Source organism: Panulirus ornatus, chromosome 2, assembly GCF_036320965.1.
Source record: "Panulirus ornatus isolate Po-2019 chromosome 2, ASM3632096v1, whole genome shotgun sequence".
Taxonomy (NCBI): Eukaryota; Metazoa; Arthropoda; class Malacostraca; order Decapoda; family Palinuridae; genus Panulirus; species Panulirus ornatus.
In genome coordinates this window covers 88,753,634-88,780,888 of record NC_092225.1, presented here as the reverse complement: position 1 = coordinate 88,780,888, position 27,255 = coordinate 88,753,634, and the positions used below count along the sequence as shown (strand labels likewise).

The 27,255-nt window shown below is 40.1% G+C and overlaps 1 protein-coding gene across 1 annotated transcript in view; it reads right to left on the bottom strand.

Moving 5' to 3' along the window:
* Positions 1-27,255, bottom strand: part of LOC139758188 (ras suppressor protein 1-like) — a 40,846-nt gene that overhangs the window by 12,678 nt on the left and 913 nt on the right. Inside the window, exons 2-4 of the mRNA XM_071679407.1 lie at positions 23,323-23,494; positions 10,332-10,453; positions 3,358-3,440 (exon numbers count right to left, since the gene is read on the bottom strand). Of these exons, the coding sequence (XP_071535508.1) occupies positions 3,358-3,440; positions 10,332-10,453; positions 23,323-23,494 (377 nt within the window). The remainder of the gene's footprint in view (positions 1-3,357; positions 3,441-10,331; positions 10,454-23,322; positions 23,495-27,255) is intronic.

The window sequence follows — 27,255 nt, the reverse complement described above, 5'->3', positions numbered from 1 at the left end:
ATACAAATGTACATATTCATACATGCTGCCTTCATCCATTCATGCCGCCACCCAGTCACACATGAAATGACACCCCCTCCTCCAGTGTGCGCGCAAGGTAGCGCTAGGAAAAACAACAAAGGCCACATTCGTTCACACTCAAGTCTCTAGCTGTCATGCATAATGCACCGAAACCACAGCTCCCTTTCCACATCCAGGCCCCACAAAACTTTCCATGGTTTATCCCAGATGCTTCACATGCCCTGGTTCAATCCAGTGACAACACATTGACCCCGGTATACCACATCATTCCAATTCACTCTATTGCATGCACGCCTTTCACCCTCCTGTATGTTCAGGCCCTGATTGCTCAAAATCTTTTCCACTCCATCCTTCCACCTCCAATTTGGTCTCCAACTTCTCCTTGTTCCCTCTACCTCTGACACATATATCCTCTTTGTCAATCTTTCCTCACTCATTCTCTCCATGTGACCAAACCATTTCAATACACAATCTTCGGCTCTCTACACCACACTCTTTTTATTACCACACTTCTCTCTTACCCTTTCGTTACTTACTCAATCAAACCACCTCACACCACATATTGTCCTCAAACATCTCATTTCCAGCAAACCCACCCTCCTCCGCACAACCCTATCTATCGCCCATGCCTCATAACCATATAACATTGTTGGAACCACTATTCCTTCAAACATACCCATTTTTGCTTTCTGAGATAGCATTCTCACCTTCCACACAATCTTCAATGTTCCCAGAACCTTTTCCCCCTCCCCCACCCTGTGACTCACTTCCGCTTCCATGGTTCCATTCACTGCCAAATCCACTCCCAGATATCTAAAACATTTTACTTCCTCAAGTTTTTCTCCATTCAAACTTACCTTCCAATATGCTTGTCCCTCAACCCTACTGTACCTAATAACCTTGTTCTTATTTACTTTTACTCTCAGCTTTCTTCTTTCACACACGTTACCAAACTCAGTCACCAGCTTCAGCAGTTTTTCACCCGAATCAACCATCAGAGCTGTATCATCAGCGAACAACAACTGACCCACTTCCCAAGCCCTTTAATCCACAACAAACTGTATACATGCCCCTCTCTCCAAAACTTGCATTAATCTCCCTAACAACCACATCCATAAACAAATTAAACAACCATGGCGACATCACACACCCCTGCCGCAAACCGACATTCACTGGGAACCAATCACTTTCCTCTCTTCCTACTCATACACATGCCTTACATCCTTGATAAAAACTTTTCACTGCTTCTAGCGACTTACCTCCCACACCATATACTCTTAATACCTTCCACAGAGCACCTCTATCAAATCTATCATATGCCTTCTCCAGATCCATAAATGCTACATACAAACTCATCTGCTTTTGTAAGTATTTCTCACATACATTCTTCATAGCAAACACCTGATCCACACATCCTCTACCACTTCTGAATCCACACTGCTCCTCCCCAATCTGATGCTCTGTATATGCCTTCACTCTCTCAAACAATATCCTACCATATAATTTACCATGAATACTCAACAAACTTATACCTCTGTAATTTGAACACTCACCTTTATCTCCTTTGCCTTTGTACAATGGCACTCACTACACATGCATTCTGCCAATCCTCAGGCACTTCACCATGAACCATACATACACTGAATATCCTCACCAACCAGTCACCCCTTTTTTTAATAAATTCCACAGCAATACCATCCAAACCTGCCGCCTTGCTGGCTTTCATCTTCCACAAAGCTTTCACTACTTCTCTGTTTATCAAATCATTCTCCCTGACCCTCTTACTTCACACACCACCTCGACCAAAACATCCTATATCTTCCACTCTATCATCAAACACATTCAACAAACCTTCAAAATATTCACTCCATCTCCCTCTCACTTCACTACTACTTGTTATTACCTCCCCATTTGCCTTCTTCACCAATGTTCCCATTTGTTCTCTTGTCTTACGCACATTATTTACCTCCTTCCAAAACATCTTTTTATTCTCCCTAAAATTTAATGATACTCTCTCACCCCAACTCTCATTTGACCTCTTTTTCACCTCTTGCATAGCTAAGATAAAATTTAAGCAAAATAAACTAAGAATCTCACAGAATTGTGGTATCACCACCAACGAGTGCAGTGTAAAGAATGTAAATAAGCATGCCTTACACACAACACCATCTGAGGCCGCCCAGTAAACTAGTCCGGTGGCCGCGGTAATTTCAAATTCCCTCATAATTTTGTCCAGACTAAAGGAGGTGCCGAACCATCAGTTGCCGGAAATTTGGTGGTGTACCTGTATTTAGCAGAACTATGGATCATGACTACTTTTTGACAAAGGTGTGAAGTGCCTATGCTATTTAACAGTGCTAAGAGGTAATGCTTTTTATTTAGAGGAGTTCTGCACTATAAGTACCATTTAATGGAACAGCAAAATATTGCTAATATTTAGCAAACTTATGAAGTATCCCTAGTATTTTGTGGAGCTGTGAAGTATCAATACTGATTAGTGAAGCTGTAACGTACAGCTATTATTTAGCAAAGCTGTGAAGTATGGGAACCATTTAACAGTAATGTTTAACATATATTCCAAAGGGGCATGTTTTCTTCTGTTCCTGGTGCTACCTGATAATGTAGGAAACAATAAGGATGATTTTTTCATCCTTGATCACCATTTCCTGCATTAGAGAGGTAGTGCCAGGAACAGACAAGAAAGGGCACATCCACTGACATCCATTCTCTAGCTGTCATATATAATGCAACAAACCACAGCTCCCTCTCCACAACCAGGAACCACAGACCTTACCATGGTTTACCCCACATGCTTCACATGCCCTGTTTTAGTCCACTGACAGCAAACTGACCCCAGTGTACCATATTGTTCCAATTCACTCTATCCCATGCATGCCTTTCACCCTCCTGCAAGTTCAGGCCCAATTGCTCAAAGTCTTTTTATTCCAGCCTTTCATCTCTAATTTTGTCTCCTCGTTCTCCTTGTTCCCTCGACTTCTGATGCATATATCCTCTTTGTCAACCTTTCCTCATTCATACTCTTCATACGAGTCTATAAACTCCTTTGGTTATTTTCTACCTATATATCTAATATTCATATTATTATTATTATTCCATTCCTAAGCTAATGAGGCAGACCAGGTACATAAGTCTCTGCAACATCACTCACAAATTCTCAACCCTCATCCAGCAGATTTTCACACTTAAAAGGTGCCTCTCACTCTTATGCTTCACACAGTGAGTTGATTCATGAAGTTAGACTATTGTCTCCATTCATGTTTAATCACTGTATTTTACTTGACACAATCTACCTTACTTGAGTATTACAGTACTTACAATCTGCAAGTTTTTCAGATTCTTGATCTCCGGGGATAAAACTTCAAAGTCATTATCTCCCATGTAGAGAGCTCTCAGTGATTCTGAAATTGGGAAAAAGAAACTCTCGTAACACAGAACTTACATAATTCTTACAAATGAAGTTATCTGATACAAACATGTATGGTACAGTACACCTCAATTGTTGGCTAAGTTGCCATATGAGAAAAAGTAACTCTTTGGGATTTCATGTGTTTAATATATGATTAAATCTTACCCTCTTGGGGTTTTTACACAGATTTCTTATTACTGTATGCAATTCTATTGTTGACTTTATTGCATATCACGGTTCAATATGTGTCATTCATGTCTATGAGTTCAGTCTCAGATGGTTTTAGAAGTCAGTTACAGATGGTCTCTGGTCAATTACAGCCAGTCTTTAGTCAATCACACATGGCTGAAGGTCATTCTAAGATGGCTTTATGTCATTCAGTTTTGTTTGTAGGACAATCAAAGCTGGTCTGCAGTCAATCACAGTCTTACATCAATGAGAGCTGGTCATTGGTACAATCACAAACTAAAGTTTAAAGAGACAGGCCTAGAGGTGTATGTACCATGAATCTCAGAGCTTATGTGTCTCCAGCTTTATAAACAAGTTGCTCTCTTTATCTGTCAACATATGGCACACTTCTTTGAGTAAATTTTGGAGTGTGTGTGTGTGTGTGTGTAAGGACAGAGATAAAACAAAACATCGCATATGAACCATTCTAAATATGTGTATCAGAAGAAATTAATATTTAGTATATGATGTTTCAGGCCCCAAATGCTCAAAATCTTTTTCAATCCATCCTTCCACCTCCAATTTGGTCTCTTGCTTCTCCTTGTTCCCTCCACCTCTGACACATGTATCCTCTTTGTCAATCTTTCCTCACTCACTCTCTCCATATGTCCAAACCATTTCAACATAACCTCTTCTGCTCTCTCAACCATGCTCTTTCTATTACCACACATCTCGCTTACCCTTTCATTACTTACTCGATCAAACCACTTCACACCACATATTGTCCTCAAACTTTTCATTTCCGACACATCCACCCTCCTCCATACAACCCTATCTACAGCCCATGCCTCACAGCCATATAACATTGTTGGAAATACTATTCCTTCAAACATATCCATTTTTGCTCTCCAAGATAATGTTCTCTCCTTCCACACATTCTTTATCACTCCCAGATCCTTCGTCTCCTTCCCCACCCTGTGACTCACTTCCGCTTCCATGGGTCCATCTGCTGCTAAGTCCACTCCCAGACATCTAAAACACTTCACTTCCTCCAATTTTTCTCCATTCAAACTTACATCCCAATTAACTTGTCCCTCAACCCTACTAAACCTAATAACCTTGCTGTTATTCACATTTACTCTCAACTTTCTCCTTTCACACCAGAGCTGTATCATCAATGAACAACAACTGACTCACTTCCAAGGCCCTCCCATCCACAACTGACTGCATACTCACCCCTCTCTCCAAAACTCTTGCATTTACCTCCCTAACAAACCCATCCATATACAAATTAAACAACCATGGAGACATCACACACCCCTGCCACAAACCGACATTCACTTGACTAAAGGATTTCAGTGCATGGGTGTGAAGACAGCAATTCTTCATAGCAGGAAGTATAAAAGCCAGAGAGTTCTACATAACTGAAGATCCTAGAAAGAAAACATACAAAATATACATGGAAAGGTTTAGCGGGTCACGAAATTTTAAGGCAGATTGTACTAAAGTTGGAAGACTCAAGATCCAAATAGTAGGCAACAGATACTTTTGTACTACAGTCAAAAGGAGAGACAGCCTTGGACATTTTAGTTTGAAAGTGAAGATCAGGTTAGGAAACAGACCTATAGTGTTCAACAGAGGGAAGGTTGGATGTTAGACATTACATATTAAAAAAAATTGAGAAAAAGAGCCAGGTCTGGAAGTGCCAGTGGGATGGGGTGATCCCTGGTCACTTGATGGCAGTTATACATGTTCTTTAATAAATGAACATTATAATTTCAGTAAGGAAACTTCAATGCAATTTGTTTACAATCATAATGTCCTACAAGTTTTATACAAAAAGAGAAAAACACAATCTTTCATTAATCTTTCTAAAATGGGAAACAGAAGAAGGAGTCACGTGGGGAGTGCTCATCCTCCTCGAAGGCTCAGACTGGGGTGTCTAAATGTGTGTGGATGTAACCAAGATGTGAAAAAAGGAGAGATAGATAGTATGTTTGAGGAAAGGAACCTGGATGTTTTGGCTCCGAGTGAAACGAAGCTCAAGGGTAAAGGGGAAGAGTGGTTTGGGAATGTCTTGGGAGTAAAGTCAGGGGTTAGTGAGAGGACAAGAGCAAGGGAAGGAGTAGCACTACTCCTGAAACAGGAGTTGTGGGAGTATGTGATAGAATGTAAGAAAGTAAATTCTCGATTAATATGGGTAAAACTGAAAATTGATGGAGAGAGATGGGTGATTATTGGTGCATATGCACCTGGGCATGAGAAGAAAGATCATGAGAGGCAAGTGTTTTGGGAGCAGCTGAATGAGTGTGTTAGTGGTTTTGATGCACGAGACCGGGTTATAGTGATGGGTGATTTGAATGCAAAGGTGAGTAATGTGGCAGTTGAGGGAATAATTGGTATACATGGGGTGTTCAAGTGTTGTAAATGGAAATGGTGAAGAGCTTGTAGATTTAAGTGCTGAAAAAGGACTGGTGACTGGGAATACCTGGTTTAAAAAGCGAGATATACATAAGTATACGTATGTAAGTAGGAGAGATGGCCAGAAAGCGTTATTGGATTACATGTTAACTGACAGGCGCGCGAAAGAGAGACTTTTGGATGTTAATGTGCTGAGAGGTGCAACTGGAGGGATGTCTGATCATTATCTTGTGGAGGCTAAGGTGAAGATTTGTATGAGTTTTCAGAAAAGAAGAGTGAATGTTGGGGTGAAGAGGGTGGTGAGAGTAAGTGAGCTTGGGAAGGAGACTTGTGTGAGGAAGTACCAGGAGAGACTGAGTACAGAATGGAAAAAGGTGAGAACAATGGAAGTAAGGGGAGTGGGGGAGGAATGGGATGTATTTAGGGAATCAGTGATGGATTGCGCAAAAGATGCTTGTGGCATAAGAAGAGTGGGAGGTGGGTTGATTAGAAAGGGTAGTGAGTGGTGGGATGAAGAAGAAAGAGTATTAGTGAAAGAGAAGAGAGAGGCATTTGGACGATTTTTGCAGGGAAAAAATGCAATTGAGTGGGAGATGTATAAAAGAAAGAGACAGGAGGTCAAGAGAAAGGTGCAAGAGGTGAAAAAAAGGGCAAATGAGAGTTGGGGTGAGAGAGTATCATTAAATTTTAGGGAGAATAAAAAGATGTTCTGGAAGGAGGTAAATAAAGTGCGTAAGACAAGGGAGCAAATGGGAACTTCAGTGAAGGGCGCAAATGGGGAGGTGATAACAAGTAGTGGTGATGTGAGAAGGAGATGGAGTGAGTATTTTGAAGGTTTGTTGAATGTGTTTGATGATAGAGTGGCAGATATAGGGTGTTTTGGTCGAGGTGGTGTGCAAAGTGAGAGGGTTAGGGAAAATGATTTGGTAAACAGAGAAGAGGTAGTAAAAGCTTTGCGGAAGATGAAAGCCGGCAAGGCAGCAGGTTTGGATGGTATTGCAGTGGAATTTATTAAAAAAGGGGGTGCCTGTATTGTTGACTGGTTGGTAAGGTTATTTAATGTATGTATGACTCATGGTGAGGTGCCTGAGGATTGGCAGAATGCGTGCATAGTGCCATTGTACAAAGGCAAAGGGGATAAGAGTGAGTGCTCAAATTACAGAGGTATAAGTTTGTTGAGTATTCCTGGTAAATTATATGGGAGGGTATTGATTGAGAGGGTGAAGGCATGTACAGAGCATCAGATTGGGGAAGAGCAGTGTGGTTTCAGAAGTGGTAGAGGATGTGTGGATCAGGTGTTTGCTTTGAAGAATGTATGTGAGAAATACTTAGAAAAGCAAATGGATTTGTATGTAGCATTTATGGATCTGGAGAAGGCATATGATAGAGTTGATAGAGATGCTCTGTGGAAGGTATTAAGAATATATGGTGTGGGAGGCAAGTTGTTAGAAGCAGTGAAAAGTTTTTATCGAGGATGTAAGGCATGTGTACGTGTAGGAAGAGAGGAAAGTGATTGGTTCGCAGTGAATGTAGGTTTGCGGCAGGGGTGTGTGATGTCTCCATGGTTGTTTAATTTGTTTATGGATGGGGTTGTTAGGGAGGTGAATGAAAGAGTTTTGGAAAGAGGGGCAAGTATGAAGTCTGTTGGGGATGAGAGAGCTTGGGAAGTGAGTCAGTTGTTGTTCGCTGATGATACAGCGCTGGTGGCTGATTCATGTGAGAAACTGCAGAAGCTGGTGACTGAGTTTGGGAAAGTGTGTGAAAGAAGAAAGTTAAGAGTAAATGTGAATAAGAGCAAGGTTATTAGGTACAGTAGGGTTGAGGGTCAAGTCAATTGGGAGGTGAGTTTGAATGGAGAAAAACTGGAGGAAGTGAAGTGTTTTAGATATCTGGGAGTGGATCTGGCAGCGGATGGAACCATGGAAGCGGAAGTGGATCATAGGGTGGGGGAGGGGGCGAAAATTCTGGGAGCCTTGAAGAATGTGTGGAAGTCGAGAACATTATCTCGGAAAGCAAAAATGGGTATGTTCGAAGGAATAGTGGTTCCAACAATGTTGTATGGTTGCGAGGCGTGGGCTATGGATAGAGTTGTGCGCAGGAGGATGGATGTGCTGGAAATGAGATGTTTGAGGACAATGTGTGGTGTGAGGTGGTTTGATCAAGTAAGTAACGTAAGGGTAAGAGAGATGTGTGGAAATAAAAAGAGCGTGGTTGAGAGAGCAGAAGAGGGTGTTTTGAAATGGTTTGGGCACATGGAGAGAATGAGTGAGGAAAGATTGACCAAGAGGATATATGTGTCGGAGGTGGAGGGAACGAGAAGAAGGAGACCAAATTGGAGGTGTAAAGATGGAGTGAAAAAGATTTTGTGTGATCGGGGCCTGAACATGCAGGAGGGTGAAAGTAGGGCAAGGAATAGAGTGAATTGGAGTGATGTGGTATGCTGGGGTTGACGTGCTGTCAGTGGACTGAATCAAGGCATGTGAAGCGTCTGGGGTAAACCATGGAAAGCTGTGTAGGTATGTATATTAGCGTGTGTGGACGTATGTATATACATGTGTATGGGGGTGGGTTGGGCCATTTCTTTCGTCTGTTTCCTTGCGCTACTTCGCAAACGCGGGAGACAGCGACAAAGCAAAAAAAAAAAAAAAAAATTTATGGATCTGCAGAAGGCATATGATAGCGTTGATAGAGATGCTCTGTGGAAGGTATTAAGAATATATGGTGTGGGAGGCAAGTTGTTAGAAGCAGTGAAAAGTTTTTATCGAGGATGTAAGGCATGTGTATGTGTAGGAAGAGAGGAAAGTGATTGGTTCTCAGTGAATGTAGGTTTGCGGCAGGGGTGTGTGATGTCTCCATGGTTGTTTAATTTGTTTATGGATGGGGTTGTTAGGGAGGTGAATGCAAGAGTTTTGGAAAGAGGGGCAAGTATGAAGTCTGTTGGGGATGAGAGAGCTTGGGAAGTGAGTCAGTTGTTGTTCGCTGATGATACAGCGCTGGTGGCTGATTCATGTGAGAAACTGCAGAAGCTGGTGACTGAGTTTGGTAAAGTGTGTGGAAGAAGAAAGTTAAGAGTAAATGTGAATAAGAGCAAGGTTATTAGGTACAGTAGGGTTGAGGGTCAAGTCAATTGGGAGGTAAGTTTGAATGGAGAAAAACTGGAGGAAGTGAAGTGTTTTAGATATCTGGGAGTGGATCTGGCAGCGGATGGAACCATGGAAGCGGAAGTGAATCATAGGGTGGGGGAGGGAGCAAAAATCCTGGGAGCCTTGAAGAATGTGTGGAAGTCGAGAACATTATCTCGGAAAGCAAAAATGGGTATGTTTGAAGGAATAGTGGTTCCAACAATGTTGTATGGTTGCGAGGCGTGGGCTATGGATAGAGTTGTGTGCAGGAGGGTGGATGTGCTGGAAATGAGATGTTTGAGGACAATGTGTGGTGTGAGGTGGTTTGATCGATTAAGTAATGTAAGGGTAAGAGAGATGTGTGGAAATAAAAAGAGCGTGGTTGAGAGAGCAGAAGAGGGTGTTTTGAAATGGTTTGGGCACATGGAGAGAATGAGTGAGGAAAGATTGACCAAGAGGATATATGTGTCGGAGGTGGAGGGAACGAGGAGAAGTGGGAGACCAAATTGGAGGTGGAAAGATGGAGTGAAAAAGATTTTGAGTGATCGGGGCCTGAACATGCAGGAAGGTGAAAGGCGGGCAAGGAATAGAGTGAATTGGATCGATGTGGTATACCGGGGTTGACCTGCTGTCAGTGGATTGAATTAGGGCATGTGAAGCGTCTGGGGTAAACCATGGAAAGTTGTGTGGGGCCTGGATGTGGAAAGGGAGCTGTGGTTTCGGGCATTATTGCGTGACAGCTGGAGACTGAGTGTGAACGAATGGGGCCTTTGTTGTCTTTTCCTAGTGCTACCTCGCACACATGAGGGGGGAGGGGGGTGGTATTCCATGTGTGGCGAGGTGGCGATGGGAATGAATAGGGGCAGGCAGTGTGAATTGTGTGCATGGGTATATATGTATGTGTCTGTGTGTGTATATATGTGTGTACATTGAGATGTATAGGTATGTATATTTGCGTGTGTGGGCGTGTGTGTGAGTACATTGTGTATGGGGGTGGGTTGTGCCATTTCTTTCGTCTGTTTCCTTGCGCTACCTCGCAAATGCGGGAGACAGCGACAAAGCAAAATAAATAAATAATAAAATAAATATAAAACTCAAGTCCTTAATCACAAATCTCAAGTCCTTAACTTTATTTGACTGTATTCATATCTAATCAATCACATAACTCTTACCAAGCATGAAGAAATTTCCAGGCATTGACTCCCCTTCAGAGATATTGTTGTAAGTGATATCCAAGACCTCCAGCACAGGGAACGAGCCAAAGCCTCGAGGTAAGGCATCTAGGCGGTTCATTCTGGGAAATGTAAATAAATTACAGTACAAAGCAACTCAAATATTTCTTTTTTTTACAATAATAACTGAAATCAATTTACCATGCAAATTCAATGCACAGTCAACCCTCAAAAATTTTTGTCTTATATTTACTTGTCTTTCCTGTCTTGGCAATGAAAGATCAGTAATGGAAAACTGAGATGCCAATGAAAAGTCCTCACATAGCATCTTCTGTTCATACTTTCAGATAGTTAATACAGGAGGGAAGGGTTTCCAGACTACTGCCTACACCTTTCTAGTCAACTTCTATAATATGCAGGAATTCTTTTTCCCCCTACTGGCAAAGATGAAAATAAAATAAGTAGACGATGGGGCATTTATTAACTTTCCTAACACAATCAAACTGTAGCTTTTCCTGATGGGGATAATATGAGCTCTTTCGATGTAAAAATTTTCATGAATGTGAAAATATATAAATGTTTTGAGAACCATTCGTGTAATTTTCTACAGTCACGAATCAATATAACATTAGCAAAAAAAATGAAAGTACAGGAAAGAATCATCATCATGGTTTTAAATCAAAAAGGCAAGATCTTTAATGCAGAACAAAACATCAATCAACTTTTTATTACAAGTACATTTCTTTTCTTTCTTTCATACTTGTTTGCTGTTTCCTCTGTAAGCGGGAGAGCAACAGGAATGGATGAAGAAAAGGCCTCATTAACTCGCATCCATTCTCTGGCTGTCAAGAGTAATGCATCAAAACCACAGCCCCCTATCCATAACTAGGCCCCACAAACTCTTCCATGGTTTCCCCTGGCTGCTTCATACGGCCTGGGTCAGTCCAATGACAGCAAGTTCACCCCTGTATATCACATTGCTCTAATTCACTCTGTCCTGTGCATGCCTTTCTTCCTACTGCATGTTTAAGCCCAGAGCACTCAACATTTCATTCCCTTTATCCTTCCCTATTTAATTCAGTCTCCCCCTTCTTGTCCCCTCCACTTCTGACATATAAATATATCCTCTCTTTCAACCTTTCCTCATGCATTCTCTCAATATATAAAACAATTTTAGCACACTTTCTTCAGCTCTCTCAACCATACTCTTCTTACTACAACACCTCACTCTTATCCTATCATCACTTATTTGATCAGCTTTCCTTACATCATATATTGTCCTCCAAAATTTCATTTCCAACAAGTGCAGATTCCTCCATACATTCTCATCTATAGCCCATATCTTAATCCATACAACATTGTTGGGAATACTATACCTTCAAACATATCCATTTTTTTTCACACATTCCTCATTGCTCCCAGAACCCTCATCCCCTCTCCACTTCCAAAGTTCCACTTGCTACCATGTTCACTTCCAGGTATCTAAACCACCTCACTTCCTGTTTCTCTGTGCTGCTAACCCTAATAACTATGTTTTTTCACATTTATTCTCAACTTCTTCCTTCCACACACTCTCAAACTCAGACATCAACTTCTGCAGTTTCTCACTTGAATCTGTCACCAGTGCTGTATAATCAACAAACAATAACTTGACTCACTTCCTTGGCCCCCCCTCACCTTCTTCAGAATGCATGCCAAGTCCTCTCTCGAATACCCTTATGTTCACCTTCCTCACCATCCAATCCAAACGCTAATTAAAAAGCCATGGTGACATCAAACACCCCTGCTGCAGACCCAACATCTCCTGGAACTACCTTCTTCTCTACTTACTCACATACATGCCTTGCTCTCTTGATAAAAACTCCACACTACTTCAAATCATTTTCCTTCCTCACCATATACTCATAATGCCTTCCATAAAGGATTTCTATCAACCCTATCATATGCTTTCTCTAGATCCATAAATGCAACATACAATTCCCTTTGGTTTTGTATGTATTTCTCACTTCAATTCTTCAATGAAATGACCTGATCCACACACAATCTACCACTCCTGAAGCTTAAAGCCACCTTTGTTCCTCCATAATTTAATGATCTGTGCATGCCACCACCCTCTTAATCATCAGTCATCCCATACAACTTACAAGGTACACTCAACAAAGTAACACCTCTGTAATTTGAACACTCACGTTTGTCCCCCTTGCCTTTATACAATGGCACTATAAAATGCATTCCATTAATGTTCAAGCCCTCACCACATCCCATGCCTACACAGAAAATCCTAACTAACCAATCAAGTATGTCAAAAAAACTTTTCTTTCTATGGAGATGTCTTACAACCATGAGATATATTCTCCGAGAATATATGGCTTATGAGCCTTCCAACCCTCATTATTCTGGTGAGAAGGCATCAGCCTTCACTTAACTTTTGTGAATCACTCAAAGGTGAGGGCAACTGCAAGCTCATTCAGGTCCTCCCCAGGCAATCTGCATCTGCCACTGAGTTAATGTCAATCCATTCAAGTCCAGCTGCTCGGAGCCCATAATTTGCAGATCAAAGGCACCAAGCCAAAGGCAGTCAAAAAGGGGTACAGAAAAAGGTTTTTGGACAAAAGAAAGGGAAGGTAGGGGTAGGGTAAGGAAGTCAGGAAAAAATGCTCACAGGACATTGCCTCAGAAAGAAAAGTTTTTTCAAATTAAAAAAACACATTTCTCTCCTATGCAGTCTGTCCCCTGAGCATGAAAGTATACCCATTGGAGGATGGTTTAGAGGAAAACTTCAAAATAAGAATAATCCTAAAAACAAAAGTATATTTCTTCAATAAAGAATTGGAGGAACACTAAGACTTTCTTAAAGGAGGAATCCCTAGAACCATGCAAGGTAGATTTACAATGTCTGAATTAAAATACCCATCTAACAAAGAAGGAATAAGAGTGCAAAAGGTCCCTCTTCTCAAATTCCTCGATAACAGGTTTGAGGATGGCTAATGAGAAGCCACCTTTCTCACATCATGAGCTCTAGCATAAGATTTAAGTTGAGCCAATGTCTTACCTAATCCACAGAGATATTTCTCACCGGAATCCTGATGGTCCTCCTGTAATCTCTGAGGAAGTCCAAAAGGGGTTTAAGAGATATAACCAATCGTAAGGCATGTTATTCTCTATATAAAATCTTTCATGAGTAGATGACTAGCAGGTTAATTCTACATATAATCATCTCACTTTTGATCTAGAAACTGGGGTTTGGGTTTATCTTAACCCATAAGAGACTGTTATCAAAGACATGAAGATCCTTATATCTGGAAACAGCATGTATATTACTAACTCTCTTCCCAGAGCCTAAAGATTTATGAATAAATTTTTATAATTATATGCTGGGGAACAAAAATACCAGGAAAACTAGTAGACTGTAAAGTCATCCAATTTTGAAAGATCCACTAGGGCTGCAGGTTAGGGACTACCAGTCTTTTGCATAAAAAGATCTGAGAAGCTTATCCCAACAGGTTTGTCAGGAGAATACTAACACCCAGAAATGTGTCTTTGTTGGGCACTCTTAAACAGGCAATAATGTAGTGTTACTAGTCTTGCACTAGTCCTAATAGAGATACGAGAAAAATAATACACATTCATTCACTTCCAAAATATCAGATTCTTTAAAATGACTGACAAGTTTTTTAAACAAACTGTTCTGTCTTTGAGAGAAGGGTGAATTTTATGTAAATGGTCGTCTGTTGGACATTAAGACTGACAAGTCTCTTAAACAAACTGTTCTGTCTTTGAGAGAAGGGTGAATTTTATGTAAAAGGTCGTCTGTTGGGCATTCTCCAAACTACTCCCTGTAGAAATGCTGAAGAAATACATACATGTGAATTCCAGAATCCAAGACTCTGTGGTCAGGGTCTTACAAAAGAAAAGGTGAAGTGCTCTTGAAGGACTAAGGCGTATGGCATAGCTAATCAGAAGTAACACATTGGTTCTGATGCAGGGGGATCCTCTTCAGGTGCCATTCCTAAGGAAAGGATCCAATGGAAATTTTTGCTGTCAATATCTGTTGACATTGTGTCTGATTTTAAAAGGTCATCTGTCCTTGGAGTAAAAGGCTTGGAGAAAAATGCCTTTGGACATAGTGAGGAAGGGATTTGCAAGACTTTTGTTCATCAAGCATCATACAGCCACTGTACTGTCCATTAAAAATAGAATTCTGCACCCTTGCCACAGGATGTAATGGGGGATGAAAAAACCATGGAACCAACAGCTCCTTTATACTGCTATGAAAATACCACTACATCCCATCTAAGAGCCAGTGCCTACATGACCTCCTGAAGAATGGAAGACCTATCCTTCATTTAATGTGTCCATCCAAAACCACTACAGAAGCTGCCTGATGACTCTAAAGGCATGAGTTATTCAAGCCTCCCTTGCAATGGCATGGCACAGGGCTGCAAAAATGAATTTCCTAATATGTTAAGATGCTTCAGATGATGTTCAGACAAAAAGGTCTGGGACTGTAAGGCAAACACAGAATTTGCGTAATCCCAAGATTTGTCGCCAGGGAGACAATGAGTACCAAACTATTCCAAGCTATATACAGAACTAAGAAGGATATGTCCAAGTTGATGGTAAACAATGTGCTAGAGTTGCCCTCTGCCAGTGGTCTGTTAAGGGTGAGGCACTAAAAGCTAAGAAGCAGCACCAGAGTTCTTTCGATTTGGAGACTCTGTTGTATGGCCACCCCTTTGAGGGAGTTCCAACAGAAACAAGCGTCAGAGATATAGATAGATAGAAGGATAGATAGATAGATAGATAGATGGTAAAACCTGCTCTTTGGAAGGTGTCCATGAATTGAAGTTTTGTCTTTTTTTTAATAGTGCCCAACATGGAACAAGCAAATAACATGCCCCAATCAAGGCCATCTCAGGTGAAAGAAAAAAGTGAAGGAAAAGAAAAGTAGAAATAAATCTGGGTTCTGTAAGCACTTGTAGACCTGAATCGTAACAGAAAAAAAGGTTAAATGAAGAGGGAAAGACAAAAGAAGGAAGAGAATTCCTCAGCTTAGCTGTTTGAGGGAAGAAGAGAGTATCATAAGAGCCAAGCCTTGAGTGGCCAGTCTCCACATAGAACCATCGAGAAGGAATAGCCAAACATGTGTCATGGATTCAAGCCTTGGGGGTAGGGACACAAGCAGACAGTTCACAGGAACAATGGCAAAATAATACTTATATAGAGAGCACTGGTGCATGGAAAGGGAAAGTACAACAGTGGTGATATTATGAGAATTAGAAACATAAGGTTTTTGATTCTACCCTAGTTAACTGAGAGATGGAGGCGGAGCCACACCTAGTGTGTGAGCAGTATTCCATACTTTGGGGAGAAAAACATGTAGGTATAAAACAGATGCTCACAACAAAAATAATTATAACACCTAAACAACACTCCCAGCTTTTGAGAAGCAGACTTTGTGGTGTTGATTACATGGGGTTTCCAGAAGAGTGGAGGATATGGTTATTCCCAACATGTCTACATTAATATAAGGTTGAATAGTGGTTCTAAATTAAACGAAGGGGAAACAAATTATTCTTAGAAGAGATATTTTTTTCTTGCTTTGTCGCTGTCTCCCGCGTTTGCAAGGTAGGGCAAGGAAACAGACGAAAGAAATGGCCCAACCCACCCCCATACACATGTATATACATACGTCCACACACGCAAATATACATACCTACACAGCTTTCCATGGTTTACCCCAGACGCTTCACATGCCCTGATTCAATCCACTGACAGCACGTCAACCCCGGTATACCACATCGATCCAATTCACTCTATTCCTTGCCCTCCTTTCACCCTCCTGCATGTTCAGGCCCCGATCACACAAAATCTTCTTCACCCCATCTTTCCACCTCCAATTTGGTCTCCCACTTCTCGTTCCCTCCACCTCCGACACATATATCCTCTTGGTCAATCTTTCCTCACTCATTCTCTCCATGTGCCCAAACCATTTCAAAACACCCTCTTCTGCTCTCTCAACCACGCTCTTTTTATTTCCACACATCTCTCTTACCCTTACGTTACTTACTCGATCAAACCACCTCACACCACACATTGTCCTCAAACATCTCATTTCCAGCACATCCATCCTCCTGCGCACAACTCTATCCATAGCCCACGCCTCGCAACCATACAACATTGTTAGAGCCACTATTCCTTCAAACATACCCATTTTTGCTTCCGAGATAATGTTCTCGACTTCCACACATTCTTCAAGGCTCCCAGAATTTTCGCCCCCTCCCCCACCCTATGATCCACTTCCACTTCCATGGTTCCATCCACTGCCAGATCCACTCCCAGATATAGAAGAGATATAAGGAGAAATTACATTTTAGCACAATGAATTTTTACATGGTTATTGCTTTCCCACTCTGATATGTTGCTTTGGAGGGCTAGCTTTGGCAACAGGGTCAAAAATACTCAAGAAAATCTGTGAATCCATGCATAAACCAAGTGGTATCAGTTGACATGCCAGTTCTATGCACCAATCTGGATACCAAAATTTTTATCATTTATTGGAATAAGCAAGTAGGTATCCTTCAAGTCTATGCTGACTGCCCAGTTAGATGACTGAAAGGCCTGATGGATGCTCTGTAAGGTAGTTATCCTGAAACTGTGCTTTAGTATGTCTGTGTTAAAAAAGAGAGATCCACTTTCATTCTTTTTCTGTTGATTTCATTTATTTTGGACTGAATACAGAGCATTGATTAAAAACTGATCCCACTGCAGACACTAAGCCTATCATCTATACCATTCATTCCTGTTATAGTTGAGTTGGGGCTATCTTTATGTATGCTTCACGCAGTGGTATCCATCTTCAACCCCAAATTTTCAATCTATTCACTGCACAATATTTCCAGAGTTAGCCCATGAAAATCAAAGACATTAAAAAAAAAATCCTTGTAGGATATAAACTTGTCAACTACTCCTCCCTCATTCTTCCCATACATCTGAACCATTTCAGCACATCCTTTTCGACTCTCTCAACCACACTTACTTATTACCACATTCTCATTTAAAGCCCATGCCTCACATCATACAACATCACTGGGTTATATGTCCCAGATATGGATGGTACTTGGAGATGGAAGAATGGAGTGAAAAAATATTTTGTGTGCTCAATGCCTGAGCATGCATGAGGGTGATACAGGTGCATAGGACAGAGGGAATTGGAGCAATGTGGTATACAAAGGATGATGTGCTGTCAATGGACGGAACTACAGCATAAGAAGCTACAGGAAACCAAAAGAAAGGTCTTTGGGACCTGTCTGTGGACAGGGCTGTCAGTGCATTTCACATTACAGCTAGATAATGGATTTCAGCAAATCTAGCCTTTTCTCCATCTGTTCCTAGCACTAATTCCTGAATGTGGGAAATGGCAAAAAAAAAAAAAAAAAAAAAAAAAAAAAAAAAAAATCATGTATTACTTATGGAATACCTTGAAAATAGGATACTTCCCTCTGTATTGGTGTGGAAGGGTGATGAGTTGATGAGAGAGGACCCTGGCTGATGGCAAAGAAACTCATGTGAGAGGAGTCTGGAAATGCCCCTTATTTCCATGAAAATTTTCCATGGCTGTAAAGTTGTCTATAAGAGTTGCTACATAAATATGGCTTCCTACCATAAAGACACAGTTACAATTTCTTTGACAATTTATGAGTGACTATGAAACCAACATCTAAGGATAAGCTGCGGAATCATACATCAGCAGGAAATTCAAACTGAGCCATGAAATACCCAAGCCATAATCTTGGCACATAGCAGTCAAACATTAGATACACACTTGTCAACCTTCCAAAACATACTGTTGGTTCTGGAGATAATCCCTGGCCAGAAAGAAGCAAATTTGAGGGAAAGCTGCCGGACAACCCAACTTGACGACCTAAAAAGGGTTGCTGAAAAGGCACCTTAACCTCTTATAGAATCAGACTTTGATGCCATACTGGTCTTCCTTTTGGAGAGGAGTATGAAAGAAACAGCAAAGCCCACTCAAATTATTCCTTTTACAACTAGGAATAACAAAGACCCAAATCACTGTCTTCTTCCTGTACTTTCCTTTGAAGAGACAGGATTAAAAATGGGTTTTCTGCTCTATGAATCTTTACAATAACCTTACAGGGAAAAGAGAGGCCACAGCACTAATGCTAAGATAGAAATTACCAAAAGTCTCTGCATGGAACTGAAACATCTTTGAAGGCTTTCTCCCCCAAGACTCTCCCAGTAAGCTCTAGTTAGGTGAACAGTTTGTCAGGGTGGGAAAGGATTTACAGAGGGCAGAATGAAGAAAAGACTCAACAATCATATGAAGAAAAGGGGATAAATTAAAGATTATACATCTCCGATATGGCCTGAGGGGATGCTGTTCAATCTAACAGGGGTAACTCAAACAGAAAACTAAAGTTGTACAAGGTAATGACCCATTTTTGATTTAGTGAAGATTATATGATTTCATGGTTCTGAAACATAAGGAATAACCAAAAAATCATCCAAGGGAAAGTTTACAATGTTTTAGAAAAAAAAAAAGTCTTCACCATCCTTAAGGCTACTGAAGACACTTGGTACCTATGAAAAAATTTTCAAGATATAGTAAGACAGGTTGTTTGATCTCTGTGAGGGTGTGTTAGCATTAAACTGGTTATCTTCTAGGTGTGTTAGCATCAAACTGGTTATCTTCTAAGTAGAGGGATGTTCTTGATTACTCACTGGTTCCCTATGAATGATGTTAAAATTAGAACCATCAGGCAACAAAAAGTCTACAGGTAAAAGGAGCTCTAACTGACCATACAATTCATGGTGAGTGGAGATTCAATTCTTCTCAACTAAAAAATGGTCTTAAAAAGATCTCATTATATGAAGCGTCAGAGTCAGTCTTCTAACCAAAAGAAGGAGGAAGGGATAATGATTTTCTAAGTCCTGGCTAGGGCTCCAAGCCCATGAGAGTGGGCCAATATTTTTCACCTGAAGGATGGTAAGGGTAGAGAGGAGCATCAGAGCCCTGCAGCTGTGAGATAATAATTCTAGATGTAATGATTCAACATACTGGAATTGCTGGAGGAGGAGGAAGTGGGGTCTGCATGTCCCCAATCAAGCACCAAATTTAACCTGAATAGATAAATGGATGCTTCCTTCTATGTATTTCTTCATATAAGGTGGTGTGCAAAGTGAGAGGGTTAGGGAAAATGATTTGGTAAACAGAGAAGAGGTAGTAAAAGCTTTGCGGAAGATGAAAGCCGGCAAGGCAGCAGGTTTGGATGGTATTGCAGTGGAATTTATTAAAAAAGGGGGTGACTGTATTGTTGACTGGTTGGTAAGGTTATTTAATGTATGTATGACTCACAGTGAGGTGCCTGAGGATTGGCGGAATGCGTGCATAGTGCCACTGTACAAAGGCAAAGGGGATAAGAGTGAGTGCTCAAATTACAGAGGTATAAGTTTGTTGAGTATTCCTGGTAAATTATATGGGAGGGTATTGATTGAGAGGGTGAAGGCATGTACAGAGCATCAGATTGGGGAAGAGCAGTGTGGTTTCAGAAGTGGTAGAGGATGTGTGGATCAGGTGTTTGCTTTGAAGAATGTATGTGAGAAATACTTAGAAAAGCAAATGGATTTGTATGTAGCATTTATGGATCTGGAGAAGGCATATGATAGAGTTGATAGAGATGCTCTGTGGAAGGTATTAAGAATATATGGTGTGGGAGGCAAGTTGTTAGAAGCAGTGAAAAGTTTTTATCGAGGATGTAAGGCATGTGTACGCGTAGGAAGAGAGGAAAGTGATTGGTTCTCAGTGAATGTAGGTTTGCGGCAGGGGTGTGTGATGTCTCCATGGTTGTTTAATTTGTTTATGGATGGGGTTGTTAGGGAGGTGAATGCAAGAGTTTTGGAAAGAGGGGCAAGTATGAAGTCTGTTGGGGATGAGAGAGCTTGGGAAGTGAGTCAGTTGTTGTTCGCTGATGATACAGCGCTGGTGGCTGATTCATGTGAGAAACTGCAGAAGCTGGTGACTGAGTTTGGTAAAGTGTGTGAAAGAAGAAAGTTAAGAGTAAATGTGAATAAGAGCAAGGTTATTAGGTACAGTAGGGTTGAGGGTCAAGTCAATTGGGAGGTGAGTTTGAATGGAGAAAAACTGGAGGAAGTGAAGTGTTTTAGATATCTGGGAGTGGATCTGGCAGCGGATGGAACCATGGAAGCGGAAGTGGATCATAGGGTGGGGGAGGGGGCGAAAATTCTGGGAGCCTTGAAGAATGTGTGGAAGTCGAGAACATTATCTCGGAAAGCAAAAATGGGTATGTTCGAAGGAATAGTGGTTCCAACAATGTTGTATGGTTGCGAGGCGTGGGCTATGGATAGAGTTGTGCGCAGGAGGATGGATGTGCTGGAAATGAGATGTTTGAGGACAATGTGTGGTGTGAGGTGGTTTGATCGAGTAAGTAACGTAAGGGTAAGAGAGATGTGTGGAAATAAAAAGAGCGTGGTTGAGAGAGCAGAAGAGGGTGTTTTGAAATGGTTTGGGCACATGGAGAGAATGAGTGAGGAAAGATTGACCAAAAGGATATATGTGTCGAAGGTGGAGGGAACGAGGAGAAGAGGGAGACCAAATTGGAGGTGGAAAGATGGAGTGAAAAAGATTTTGTGTGATCGGGGCCTGAACATGCAGGAGGGTGAAAGGAGGGCAAGGAATAGAGTGAATTGGAGCGATGTGGTATACCGGGGTTGACGTGCTGTCAGTGGATTGAATCGGGGCATGTGAAGCGTCTGGGGTAAACCATGGAAAGCTGTGTAGGTATGTATATTTGCGTGTGTGGACGTATGTATATACATGTGTATGGGGGTGGGTTGGGCCATTTCTTTCGTCTGTTTCCTTGTGCTACCTCGCAAACGCGGGAGACAGCGGCAAAAAAAAAAAAAAAAAAAAAAAAAAAAAAAGATAACCACATATCTTAGACAAAATTCCAAAAGATGATAGAAGATATGAAAAGAGCCTCCATGACTGAACAGAGGAGCATTCAACAGGAAGACCGTAAGCCTGAATGGGGAGGGTAAAATCAGCTGGTAAACAGCCTGGGGCAAGCCCTGGCTGCCTAGATCACTACAAGCAAGGGGAAACATTTAGTAGCATCCTTAACTGGTGAGATGACCAAAATTCAGAGTCCTGCATACACAAATAAGTCTGCCCTACTGTTCATGATACAAAGGTGGTTTCTAACAAGATCTGCCCTTTCTTAACCATTCCCATGCACATTTAGATATAAGCCCTCACAGTTCCCATATGCATTTATTGGCCAAAAATCAAAGTGAGAAAAAAAGTCTGTTTCATATGTACCTGCTAAATCCAAGGTGTGAGACTTTTAGTGCTCATGCACCTGATGTGACAGGAGTGAGGAAGAGAGAGTAAAGGGTTTTGAAAGGAGCTGAAGAGCATGTCAACAATTTTGGTGTAAGAGATCAAATAATAGTGAAGAATGATAAGAATGTAAGAGATGGTGGTGCAGCAGATGAGGATATGACTGTGGGCAGGGTGTACACATTATGAAAAAAAAAAAAAAGGTGAACAGCTTGTGCAGTTGTGAGCCACAATGGTAAAGGTAAGTAGGAATACCTAGTTAAAAACACAGACATCTGTAAGTATACATGGGTGAGTTGGGCTGATGATACACTGGCATAACTGGATTATATACAAATTGATGGGCATGTAAAGGATAGGTTCTTGGATGTAAACATGCTTATAAGGGTAGCTGATGGGATGTCTGATCACTTCTTGGTGGAGGTGAGAGTGAGAGTATGTAGAGGATCTAGTAAAAGAGCAAATGATGTAGGTGAAGAGTATGGTGAAAGTAAGCAAGCTTGGAAAAGAAACATGTGTGGGGAGTTACCAGAAGATCGTGCGAAGAATGACAAAGTAAGAGTAAATGAAAATGGGGACTGGGTGAGGAATGGGAGACATTTAGGGAAGTTGTACTTAGATGTGTGATAGAAGTGTGTGGCAAGTGAAAGGTGAGCAATGAGCATGTGAGAAAGGGGAGTAAGTGGGGAATGAGAAAGATAAATTCTAAGTGAAAGGGAAAAGAGAAATGTACAGGCGGATTACCTGCACTGAAGGAGAGCTACTGATTGAGAGACGTATGGGAGGAAATGGCAGGTGGTCAAAAGAAAATAACAAGGGCTGAAATAAAAGCAAAAAAAAGGGTTGGGATGAAAGTATCAGCAAACTACAGTGAGAATGAGAAAATGTTTTGGTAGGAAGTGAATACAGGCACCTCTCGATTTATGCGATAATCTAATTCTTGAAACTTGGTATATCAAAACCGAATAAGTCACACAATGTAAACAGTGGAGATTGGGGGTTTCCTGACCTTCATTCAACCTTATCAAAGCAGACTTTTTTGCCATTTTCAAAATCTGCGAAAGCATTCATGATACTTCAGTGTCAACATTAAAACTCAGGAATCCATAAACAAACTGAGAGCAAAGCTTCCACCATACTCCCGGTGATTTCCTTCCAGGCCATATTGATGATCATGATGGCATCCCTGACAGTGAAGGGCTTCCAGCTTTCCCTCACAGTCATCTGGCCATTTTCTATTGCCTTCACAAGCTTTGCAAATGTTCTCTATAAATGGTAGGCCTTGAAAGTAGATATCACTTCCTGGTTCAATGGCTTGAATGATCATATATATGGAATAATCTTTACTTTTCACCATCAACAAGTATTACATGTATGAAAGACAATGATACCTGATGAAGCCAACATTCAAAGTTACATGCAATGCTTCATACATGAAACATTTATGAACATTCAAAGGTAAAATCATATCATGTTTAATGCATTTGATAAACTGAGAAAATTAATGAGTGCCACATTACTATAACTTTTCTACATGATCATATTTATCATGCCAAACATTCTAAAACCACAACATTTCCATTGTCATGTGTATGAGTTTTAACCTACCCAACATTTAAGATGCGTAGCTTGTTGAGTGAAGAGATAGATGTTGGCAGCTCCTCAATTATGTTGTTGAACAGATTGAGAATTTCCAGGTTGACAAGATTAGCAATGGCAGGAGGTACGATAGTGAGACGATTGTGGGGAAGAGAAAGCCGGGTAATATGTTCCATCGACACTGTAATAAAGAACAAATTATCTACATTAACAATCTTTTCGTTTTGTGTATTTCTCTGGGAGAAAAGCATCATTTCTGCTGTTACTTTTCTTTATCTTCTTTTTCATTTTTCTTTCTAACAATCAGCACTCTAACAATGGCTGTTAACCCGACCCATGATGGTGAGACCAAATGTAAGGGTATAGTGAAAATGTACTTGAAATGAACCATAAGGGACAAATTATAAAGCCAAGTTGTAAATAAGATGCATTTGACCTGACCCTTACAGATCAGGTCAAAGATCAATTATGTCAATGGTGAAGATGGTTAATGTTCTGACCCTTGAGCCAGTGATACTGGTACTGAAGGCAGTGTGAAGAGGCATCTAACGAGGGTGAGGTAAAGATGAGATTGTCAAGGACAGCATGAAAATGTGTTTGTTGAGGGTTAAGTGAATTTATGATTCATCATGGGTGTTTGTGAAGATGTGTTTGTTTAGGGTCAAGTGAATTTAGGTTTATCAGTGGTGTAGCAAAGATATGTTACGTGGTGTCTTCCTTTGTAATGAACTTAATGGTGACTGACAGCACTAATGAAGACATAATGAATTTTCTCATAAATGCTGGCATTTCTATTTAGTTTTATTTCAAGAAAATCTGATATTTTTGTAAACAAATCTTTACAAAAGATATTGTTTTAAAGATTGAACATAAATTTCTATGAGCAAGTAATGACAATCAACCATTTTTCACGTGTACTGTAATATTTCTTGGGCTGACAGAGAGCAAATAATTGTTATAATGCAAAATATTAAGAAAAACTTTTATAATGTAACAGCCTCAAAGCTTAATTACATGACTTAATTTCCCTCAAACAGCACTTTGACCACAGAATCTTATTCAGTGAGGGAAATACAATGAAGTTTTAAAGTAAATTAATCTTAATAGAAAAATGACAAACAATGCAGGTTTCAGGGCCAAAAATAATGTTTTTCTCAATTTTTGGAAATTTACATATGTGGTTTTTATACAAGAATTAATTAGGCAAAATCTTTAATGTTTCTGTGGGCCAACACAAAGTGATTAATAATAAAGAGAGTAATCACAATTTTTCTAAAAACATATCAAAGCATACTTACAGAACTCTTTGGTCCCTAATAAACACTTTGACACCAGAGTCTTATTCAGTATGAAACTTATGACTAATACCAAGGTTTTAAAGTAAATCTATATTCTTAAGAAAATAACAAAAAAGCAGGTATATTTTGGGCTAGATACTTTTTGTTTCAAAATTGGGATAAAGCATAATGAGAGGCTTCTGTACCTGAAATGATAACATAAATCATTCTATAGTGAGTCCTTGAGCCAAAAGACTGTAAATAAATTATGAAATAAATAAGTATGAATTATTTAAAACATGTAAAAAATTTAAAGCTTACTTACAGGTCCAAATGGCTACCAAACTTCCATCCCCAAATCTCTTTCAACATGAAAATCATAACATACTAAGGTTTGAAAGCAAATTTATTTTTCAAAGAAAAATGTCTTTTCAGGTCAAAAGAATTTTGTTACTAAGTTGGATATTACATAACAAAAACATTCCATACATGAAATAATGATTCAAATATCTTATGATACTTCCTTGAGCTGAGAGGTAATGAACAATAATCAAGTAATCACAAAATACTTTAAGCATGTAATTATCTCAAAGCTTAATTACACAACCTTACAGCCCTCGGACAACATTTTGATCCCAAAACCTAAATTAGCATGAAAAATATGACCTATTCAGAGGTTTTAAGGCAAACTGAAATACAAGGAAAAGATTATACAGGTACACCATCGAATTTCTGGCAACTGATGGTTCGGCACCTCTTTTAGTCTGGACAAAATTATGTGAGGGAACGTGAAATTATCGCAGTCACTAGAATAGTTTACTGGATGGCCACAGATGGCATTGTGTGTAGGATGTGCTTATCTACATTCTTTACACTGCACTTGGTGGTGATACTACATTCTTTACATTGTACTTATTGGTGGTGATACTGCAATTCTGTGAGACTCTCAGCTTATTTTGCTTAAATTCAACTCTAGCTATGGCTTCTAAGACATATGAGAGTGTCAGTTGTGGTGTCAAATGTAAACACCAGTCCATATTGATCCAAAATAAAGTAGAACTGTTGAAAAAATAGACCGTGGTGTTTCGGTGCGTAAGCTTTGTGACATCTACAGTACTGGTTCATCAACTGTTTATGATATAAAGGAGCAAAGGGAGAAAATAATGAAATTCTATGCAGACAGCCATTCCAAGAAGCAAATGACGATTAGAAAAACTATGAAAGATGGTAAGAGTACTTAGCACAATCGAGTGATGATGGAGTGATTTCAACAGCATTTGGAGTGATGGAATGGACTTGTCAGGTAGTATGATAATGAACCAGGCTAAGATACTCCATAAAGAATTTAAATTACAACATGAGCATGACTATAGTGAAGGATGGCTTCAAAGATTCAAGAAGCGTCATGGAATTTCCATAAATAAAGTGTGCGGAGAAAAACTGTCTGCAAACCATGAAGAGCTGTCAAGTATGTAGATGAATCTGAAAACTTGTAGCTGACGAGCACCTCAGTCCTGAGCAGGTTTATAACGCAGACGAAACTAAATTATTCTGGTGATGCACATGGCAGATGTATAATTAGTGGGTTAAAGGTGCGTTGATGAATTATTATTACTTGACCACGATTGGTCCGGAAAAAAATTATTAATTCGGCAAGGCTTTGGAACCAAGTGCCGGAAAATCATTCATGTACCTGTATACTAGAAATAACATCTGAAAATATCAGTGGGCCCACAATTTGTGAATATTTGTAAACATTTCATTATGAAAGAGTTCTTGTGTTGCTAAGGACCTTTCTAAAGGCTCCTGTCACACAAGGCTGCAGTACTTCCAGCTGCAGATAAATGCTGACTTCTCTTAAGTGAGTTCTTTGAAAAAGCTGAATTTCCAATGATACAGCCTTGTCAAAAGTCATGTCATTTTTCACTCACGGTATAACCTGGAGCAGGCAGATTCCAGTAACACCAAAAAATATCTTAAATAAATAATTAGCTCAATGTTTAATTACAATTAATTACAGATGAGTATTTCATCTAAACCTGCTTTAAGCAGTGTATTCTACTGAATGAAACTCACTAACTTATTTATAACATTTCTAATTATACTGAAGCAAAACACCATTTGACATATATCCTGTCAACTACTACAATGTGTTTGTAGGTGTTCATTACTACCTTAACATTTATTGCCTGGAGATCCAACCCACAACATAATCATTGGATGATATGTTTCATGGGGTGATAAAACATGTTTAGCACCCTTCCAGTCCACCTAACACTACCTCAAACTCTAATCATCATATTTTTGGAAAGTCTTTTAAACATCATCTGCATTAACTGTGACATGGTAATATCTGCAGAATGAGATAATTCAGGGATGATGTGGATAACTCCAATACACCTCCCTCTCCTTCACATTAACTCTTAGTCAACCCCATCTCACACCAACAGCATCTAAAGCAATCACCATCTTGTCTCAGTACAATGTGATACCTTTTCTCTTCGCAAGTTTCCATTGAATATTCTTTGAATCACATTATGACAGAGTGAGGTACTATAAATGGATGGCAAGTTAATCTGTTTCCGGTACAGCATAATCCATCCATACGTTATATTTGGAAAAATTTTGGTCAGGAATGAACCCAACCCCCTTAAAAAATGGGTTT